At 40.7% G+C, this 8,265-nt stretch overlaps 1 protein-coding gene across 4 annotated transcripts in view; it reads right to left on the bottom strand.

The window, feature by feature from the left end:
• Positions 1 to 1,824: 1,824 nt before the first annotated feature.
• Positions 1,825 to 8,265, bottom strand: part of kcnip4a (potassium voltage-gated channel interacting protein 4a) — a 149,068-nt gene continuing 142,627 nt past the window's right edge. For all 4 annotated transcript variants that reach the window (XM_005742996.1, XM_005742998.1, XM_005743000.1 and 1 more), the window contains 6 exons: positions 6,294 to 6,363; positions 5,719 to 5,789; positions 5,051 to 5,158; positions 3,611 to 3,715; positions 3,462 to 3,524; positions 1,825 to 3,371 (listed from right to left, as the gene is read on the bottom strand). In XM_005742996.1, coding sequence (XP_005743053.1) covers positions 3,324 to 3,371; positions 3,462 to 3,524; positions 3,611 to 3,715; positions 5,051 to 5,158; positions 5,719 to 5,789; positions 6,294 to 6,363 — 465 coding nt within the window. In that variant the 3' untranslated portion in view covers positions 1,825 to 3,323. The remainder of the gene's footprint in view (positions 3,372 to 3,461; positions 3,525 to 3,610; positions 3,716 to 5,050; positions 5,159 to 5,718; positions 5,790 to 6,293; positions 6,364 to 8,265) is intronic.

Below are 8,265 nucleotides of genomic sequence, written 5' to 3'. Positions count from 1 at the left end.
GGTGCTTTCGTGATATTTAATGGATCGGATTACATTTTTTATTTTTCTCCGATATCCGATCCAGTAATTTAGGTCAGTATCGGACCGATACCGATACGTAATATCGGATCGGTCCATCTCTAATGAAAAGTGACACTTTTTCTTTTCCAATTACGCGCGACTCAGAGTCGGTGCTCAAAACGGAAAATATTTAGTGAGGGATTACCTCAACAGTCCAACATAGGAATTTATATATGACTTTTTGTTGTTGTTGCTTTGGGCCTGCGCTGCTGTTGTGCTTCAACTGCAGCACGTTTTAATTTATACGCCGACTTTTATGGCAGGTAAAAACAGTCGAGCTACTGTTTGTCGGCTGATCATTAGTGTAAGGGACTTACTGCATAACCATCCACAATCATTAAATCTTGTGTTCAGTGATGACATGTAACATCATCACTTCATTCAGTGTAAGGTCACCTTCTGTTAAGAGGTACTGTACTTGCATCAGTATAATTAATGTTATCTATCTGCCTGCTTTTACGTTGATATATGTAACATCATAAAATCTACATGTCTCTGTGTAATACAATATAATTGTTTGGTTTATAAGCAAACTTATCTCAGGTAATTTAAGTATGTAGAAAGCAGTGGCTGGAATCTGACTGGAAAGATCGTTTTTGTGGAAATTTGTGCCAGATGCATTTCATTTCTCACCTTAAATGTCCTTTTTTTTTTCTTTTCTTTTCTTTTTTCTTTTTAAATCCAAGTCAACTATTGTCTTTAAATGTTGCTCAACTTTGTGAACGTTTGTTTTGTTTACGAGTGCAATTTATTACATCACCCTCTGACGCATATTAAAATGAAAACTTCATATCCATACGCCTCATTGCCGCTGTGCTTTTTAAACCAGAGCATTGTTGCTAAAGAGATAGTAGCACTTACCCTGACTGATGCTCATCCTCCTACTTCAACATCCATTTTAGCTACACTTGGTAAGATTCAAAATACAACATTCATTTTTTTCATCCACTTTTTTTCTCTATACACTCTAAACAACAATATTATTATATATCCCAGTTTATGCCATTCAGGCAAGAAAGAATCAAGTCAATCGCCTTGTGTAATTCCACATTGCTACCACCAGGAGGCTTCAGTGAGAACCAGTAAGCACAACATACACTACATGGTCAAAAGTATTTGGGCCACGCCTCCTAATCTTCATTTCAGGTGTTTTCAGTCCCATTGATGTATGAAATCAGTAACCGAGCCATGCAGGCTGCCTTTACAAACATTTGTGAACGAATGGTTCGAATGAGCTCCATGAATTTCAGGGTGGTGCTGTAATAGGACACCACCGCAGCAACAGGTCAGTTCATGAAATTTCTTCCCCTCAAGATATTCCAGGATCAGTTGTAAGTGGGATTATTGGAAAGTGGAAGTGTTTAGGAAACACAGCAGCTCAGCCATGACGCGTCAGATTGTGAAGTTGCAGAGCATCAGCACGGAAACTGTGCACCGGGAGCTTCATGGCTTGGGTTTCCATTGCTGAGCCGCTCCTGTGGGTGTAATGTGTAGGTGGCCTGGTACTTTTAGATCTAAAATATGACACGCTTTTGATGGAATCGATTTTTAAAAGTTTTGTCTGCAAACTATTTGATCTGTTTGTAACTTTCCAAATCAACCGTGTTGCTCTTTTGTATTCCGTAGTGGATAAAAGTTACTTTTCATCATCGGGTCTCTGCAAATAAAATACAAATCACACTCAAACAAGCGGTTTAACAAACAGCAAGTTAAACAAGCTAAAACCAAACTATCTCCTTTTACATGAATAACAAGAAGCAGGGCTGAGAAAAAGTGTCATTTTCTTTACTAAATTATGGATGATTAACATGCCTCACCGAGGAGGTTCATATGTTCCCAACTCCCAGTGATACATCGTAGAAACACACTGTACACTTCGAAGGACAAACATGATGAACCATTAAATGTTGCGACACATTAACCATAAACCACAGCTCTCAAGTATAAGTCGTATTTCTGCCTACTTCCTGTGTCTAATATCCAAGTCTCTGTGAAAAAGAGCAAGAAAAAAAGAGAGCGCATGTCAGACAGAAACACTCAGACACACTTGAGACACTTCTCTCAATAATCCAGTAGTTTTTGCTAACATTTGGGAGCCAATCAAACCAATCAGGCTGAATCGGTGTGGGCAGCTGCATCCCACAGGATGGAGGAGGAGGAGAGAAACAGCAAGAAAACCCAAACTAATGAGTATAATACAAAGTTTGTACCAATAACCAAACCCCACTGGCCTTTCTTATTAAAAACAGTGACTCATATGAACAAATCTAAAGACCTGAAAATCACCCGAGGGTGACTTTTCATGTAATACTGTACAATGACCTGAACACCTTATAAATAATCCCAAGCATTGCTCCTAGTGTAAACTCATAAAACCCAAAGAAAAACATACTGATGGATGATTTTACTTTACAGGAAATATACATACATGAGGTTAAATGAATTCCACTGAAAGCAGCATTTCTCCTGTGACAAAGAAATGGTTGTATAACATCATAAATAGAGCTACCTGTGTGCTTCTGTAGACAAACCATCGATATTATGGTCCAAGTTTGACATCAATACAATCCTTGTGTTGTCTCATTCTAGTTGGCAAGTAAACAAGAACAAAAGTTTCTCAAAGAGTTCTTATCTAATAATGTTTTTATATTATGTACAGTTTAAAATGGTAAAATGTATTGTTTTTTCTTTTTCCCCCCCTCTAAACAGTTCCTTCAAAGAGCAGAAAGACAGACCACGATGGCTAACTAAATCAGGAGGGAACACTCTGGAATTGGGAGCCGGTCTGGAATGTAAAAGCAGACGGAGTGTGACGTTACACCCGATGTTTTGTTCGGGTGTTTCTAATGCTGCAGAAAGTCACAGTGATCTGATTTGGCAGTAAATAAAACAGAACAGAATCTGTCTGAAGCCTTTCGTTAGACGTCTTAGGCAGAGTTCGGCAAACACAAAGACACTCCAGAGACAGAAGGCGGAAATCAACCTTAAAGTTAATGGTTTCATTTTGAAGCATCTCCTTTTAATCCATTTTCACTATTTCACTTAGAAGTTTCCCGAATTTGTTTAAAAGAAAGCGGCAACCAGCTCCAGAGTGTCCACGCCTATACCGCCTACTTACAACTGAGGCCCTCTGTAATGAAGAATAACTTTATCTATGGTCAAAAAGTCTGCATAGCACACTGTACACAGTATGAGTCCAAGTCAGTAACTGGGCCAAGCTAAAGATGATGGTCTCTTCCAAATCCTCCACAGCCAGCCGAAAATTAAAGAACGTTTTCAAAGAGGTGCATCGATCGCATGATGTTTTCATCCTGAGGATACAAAATAAGAGACAATACGATGAGCGGTGCTGAGACTGTGCCAGCAGCAGTGCGAGCTGATGTTCTGGGGATCGGCCTTACGTTTTGGCAACAGTCGATGAACTCGTCTATGGTTACCACGCCGTCTTTGTTCTTATCCATCTTCTGTTGGAGGCAGACAAGAGGAGAGATATGAAGGTTTTCTGAAGCCTCGTACATAAAACAGTAAAATCTGCCAACTGCCTGCTTGCCTGAAAGAATACTTCTACGTGCTGACGGGGCGTCTCCTCTTTGAGGACGGGGTATGTGCATTTTCCCATCATGTCGTAGATGGCCTTCATGATGTCCAGCATTTCCTGTGATGCACGGAAAACATAACAGAGATAAATACAACATCTTACACTCAGTTTGCACTGACTGCTCGCTAGCAGTTCTTGTGTCCTCGCTCATATCTTACGTGCGACTGGATTGATGCACGAGTCGTGTCTCAGGATGAATTATTGGTCAGCGTCAGAAAAAAAATAATTTAAATGAATGGCCCTGAGCCTCAGCTGTTATGCTAATCAGCACGTGTTGCATTATAGAGCATTCATTTGCACCGGGACTGTTTGTTCTTTCAGGTCCCCGTAAAACACATTCAAGGAGCAGGAAGTTCGAATAACAACCCTGAGAATTTAAGGATGGCGACTATTTTATGTTGTTTTGTGATTTCTGCGCTACATTATTACATTATTCAGCTTTACTTATAGTGTTGAATCAACATCCTAATGAGTGATATACATATATACTCACTGGCCACTTTATTAGGGACACCTGTTCAACTGCTTGTTAACACAAAAGTCTAATCAAGCAATCATGCGGCAGAAAATCGATGCATTTAGATACATAGACATGGTCAAGATGGGACCATGAAGTTCAAACCGAGCATCAGAATAGAGGAGAAAGTTGATTCATATTTCAGTGACTTTGAACTTAGCACGGTTCTCGGTGCCAGACCAGTTTAGCAGTTCCTGAGTGTTTCAGAATCTGCTGGGATTTTCCCACACAACCATCTCTAGAGTTTACAGAGAATTAGCCAAAATAGATAAAACATGCAGTGAGCAGCAGTTCTCTACAGTGTACAGGCTGCACAGTTTTAATGATAAGAATGTAAAGAATCACTTATAGCAAAGATACATCAAAATAAAATGTTAAACATTGTTTACTTCTATGTTCCATATTAACCCTCCATGTCTTTTGACACAGTAGATGGCAAAAAGTGCCAAATGTGGCTCTGGAGCGGCAAACTGGAGACACCTGCTCAGTACACGGACTGAAGACAGTACTGCAACTCAACCATAAGAGGGCAGTGTTTGTTTTCAGTACAGCTAATTCTTCCTAAGAACTTTTATTTTAAGTATTGTGAACTCCAATGCTTGAGAGCTTTCACACTGACAAGCAAGGACAACAAGCTTAGTGAGCCAGTAGGAGGAGGATATGTCAATGTTAACCCACAGAGGCAGATTCCTGGGAGGATGTTTTCTTCAGTTTAACTGTTACATTTTGATCTTTACTGTACAAAAATCGAGCGCAGTCTGCAGGCTCAATGTGAACATTAGCAAAATGCAAACTGGCGTAGCGCTGTGCTCGATCAAAATCGACGAATCGTGAACATCCTGTACAACAAACCTTCGTGTTTTTAGGAGACGTACCTCTTTAGTGATATATCCGTCTTTATTGATATCATAAAGGTTGAAGGCCCAGTTGAGTTTTTCCTGGACTGTGCCACGCAGGAGGATAGAGAGACCCATAACAAAATCCTGTAATGGAAACGCAACTTACTGACAAATGTGCAAAACATCACAGCTTTAACTCAACAACGACGCATGAGACACTTTCTACGTGAGGCACTTCAACCGATTCCAACCTTTCTGTGAGGATGCCGTCCTCTATCACGTATTCATTAGAGGAAAATTATGAAACGGCAAAAGTGGAGCTATCATAAATCAAAAATAGCTCATTATTCAAATGTTTAGTCGACTCAGTGTCAGTCCTCAGGGAGATCTCGTACTTCAGAACAGAGTGGACCGCACATTAGGCAGGGAAACTTTGTTTGGCATAATGACAGCTGTTCCCTGTTCTGTCCTAATAAGCAAATAAGTGCCCTTCATAAATATTAATCAAATGTTGAGCATCTTGAGTAAACTTGATGAGGCTAGATTTTTTTTTTCTATAAAGGGGGTTGCAGGTTACATAATGATCGAGTGTAAAGCCTCGTCTGTAGGAGCGTTTGATGCGCACGCCTTTTCGACAGCGAACCCACACACTGGTCGAGCTTTAAGACACTGAGAAATGAACGATCTGGCAACTCTGGGCTTACCTCAAAACTCACAGAGCCATTGTGATCCGTGTCAAAAGCATTGAACAGGAAGTGTGCGTATGTCGAGGCATCTATGGAGAGAACAAACAACCAATCACAGAACATCTGTCGTGATTACGGCTCGCTGGCAGTGGTGGCTACTGCAAACAAGAAAAAGGTTCAAAGCGGAGACTGTTTTTTCTTTTCCACTTCAAAGAAAACAGGCTCGCGATGAGAGGGAAGAACAGTGTGCTTAGAGCTGAGGGTTTTATCATTGTTTCCTCTGTGCTGTGCCATTATGTTCACTGGCCTGCCTTTCTTCTCTCTGAACAGATATATCAAAGCTTCCTAATGTTTCCTCTGTTCCTCCTCGGGTTGAATCTTTGCATAATGATGAGAGCCAACAGAGAGAAACTCAAGGCTGCCTGAATACAAACTTCTCTTCTCCCTCTGCCTCTCACCGACACTGTGTTTTCATGGGAGGCGAGTAAACCTAACGTACTCCGGACTTAGTGCAATTTTTGTAAACACGCATGAATGCGGGAGCTCCTGGGAAAGGGAAGGCATGCTGGGAAAACAAAGCAGCAGGCACAGACCTCCTTGCGGGAAGAACTGTGCGTAGATGTCTTTAAAAGTGTCTTCGTTGACGACCCCGCTGGGACATTCCTGCAAGACAAAATGGAGATGCGCAGGTTATCTGACATCTATGTTTACAGTCCTAGCCTTAAACTTGAGTTCACATAGTGCCAATCACGGTCACGTCTCACTAAAAACAGGGCACCTCTGAGAACGATAAAGTCGGCTAGCAGTGGGAAGATGTCTTTAAATGAAAAACAACATATTCCACCAGTGACTGACCATCGAATCCTCAGCAGCTATCTCGTCCATGCCTGTGGTTATCTGGCAGCATTCACTGGAAAAGACTGAATAGTAACATACCCAAGAATTGTGCGTGTGTCTCTTTTCAAACAATCAAAGTAGCGGATGACCTTGGTTGGAGCAGCGTGGTGATGGAGGCAAATAGTTTTACAGGTTCGATTCTGCGGCACACGCTGACGGGATATTGACTTTAGAAAGTTACCCCCTACATGGGCAATTTCCAGGGCAGGAGCCTCGTGTTTCTCTGTATTTTATGGGAGAAAATAGCATATATAACAAAACAAAACAAAACACGATGTGGATGCAAATGCGAACACCTCTATGATAGAAGGACTTCTGAAGCTACATTGTGCTTGTGAACTTGCATCAACATCAACATATTCTATTCCCTTTCACGAAAGTCAAAAGTAGACACGTTAAAAGGCTCTCTGAGTACGAGTAACCTCGCTAGAATTAAAGGGCACGCCGGGTTTCCTGCTTCCTGTGACCACGTCTCATCAGCCACTTTGGGAAACAGTGCGGCGAGGGGAAGAAAATAAAGACGAAACCTTCATCGTCTTGCTTCAAACAGGCGTCTTGTGTTTCAAGTTAAGAGGATGCTGCAAGGTTGTCTGCGCAAGTCCCCTGACACCCTCCTCCTCCTTGGTCTCACAGACTCAGCTGAATATCTTGCAGGGTGAGGCGAGAAAGAAGTTTCGGAGACAGAATGTGCACAAGTCTGTCTCTGCGTTGTCATTTGGCAGGCTCTAACCTGATTTGTGAAGTCTGAAAGTCGTTGCTTGGACTAGCGTGTATGAATCATAATGATGTACAATGAGGAAAATTACTCTCCATCATGGTTGGAATAAATGACACCTAATTATAACGGTCACAGTGCCTGGATTGAGGAAAGATATTCAGGCTGTTAATTTATAAGTATTGATCTTTATTCCTGGTAAAACAAAAGACTGCAGCTGCAAAGAAAACAATTAGTGCTTTTTGACTTAGAAAAGTATGACATTGCTGTGATATGTGGATGTTAAATGTGAAGCAACAGCGTTGTGAAAAGTTATTTGCCCCTTCCTGATCTCTTATTTTTTGCATATCTGTCACACTTGCATGTTTTAGATTATCAAACAATTACAACACAAACACAAAGTGTTTTTAAATGATGATTTTATTTATTTAGCGAAATTTAGCCCTATGTGACAAAGTTTTTGCCCCCCTTCTTAACTCATTAATTAACTGTGACTCTCCATTTTTTGGAAAGCTGAGTTCAATCTACCAGCCACACCCAGGTCTGACTACTGCCATAGCTGCTGAATCAAGAAATGACTTGCATGCTAACATGCTCATAGCAACAGTGCTAAAAGTTATTTATTACTTTGGCAAGATGAGATTTGCTGACCCTGTCGTAAATAAAATGATGCGCTAAGGTTGAAGGGTCTAATACTTTGCAAGTAAATTGTGATAAAATAAATAACGAAGCTAAGATTTTGACCTATATATGCTTTTTTTTTTTTTTTTTTTTGTGTCCCGTTTGGATCTTTAGCCATCAGAATTGTTGGCATCTTTCTTAAGGCCAAGAAAGATGCCAAGCGGATTTATTTTACCAAGTGGATCATCATGGCCTTGCCATATTGGTCCATTTGATTGACCTTTATTATAATTATGAATTTATTTTATTTTCAGTTGCTACAAACGGGACAG

This window comes from Pundamilia nyererei, unplaced genomic scaffold, assembly GCF_000239375.1.
Source record: "Pundamilia nyererei isolate P.nyererei 1_Seehausen unplaced genomic scaffold, PunNye1.0 scaffold00126, whole genome shotgun sequence".
NCBI classification, from domain to species: Eukaryota; Metazoa; Chordata; class Actinopteri; order Cichliformes; family Cichlidae; genus Pundamilia; species Pundamilia nyererei.
This window is presented reverse-complemented; position numbering and strand designations above follow the sequence as displayed.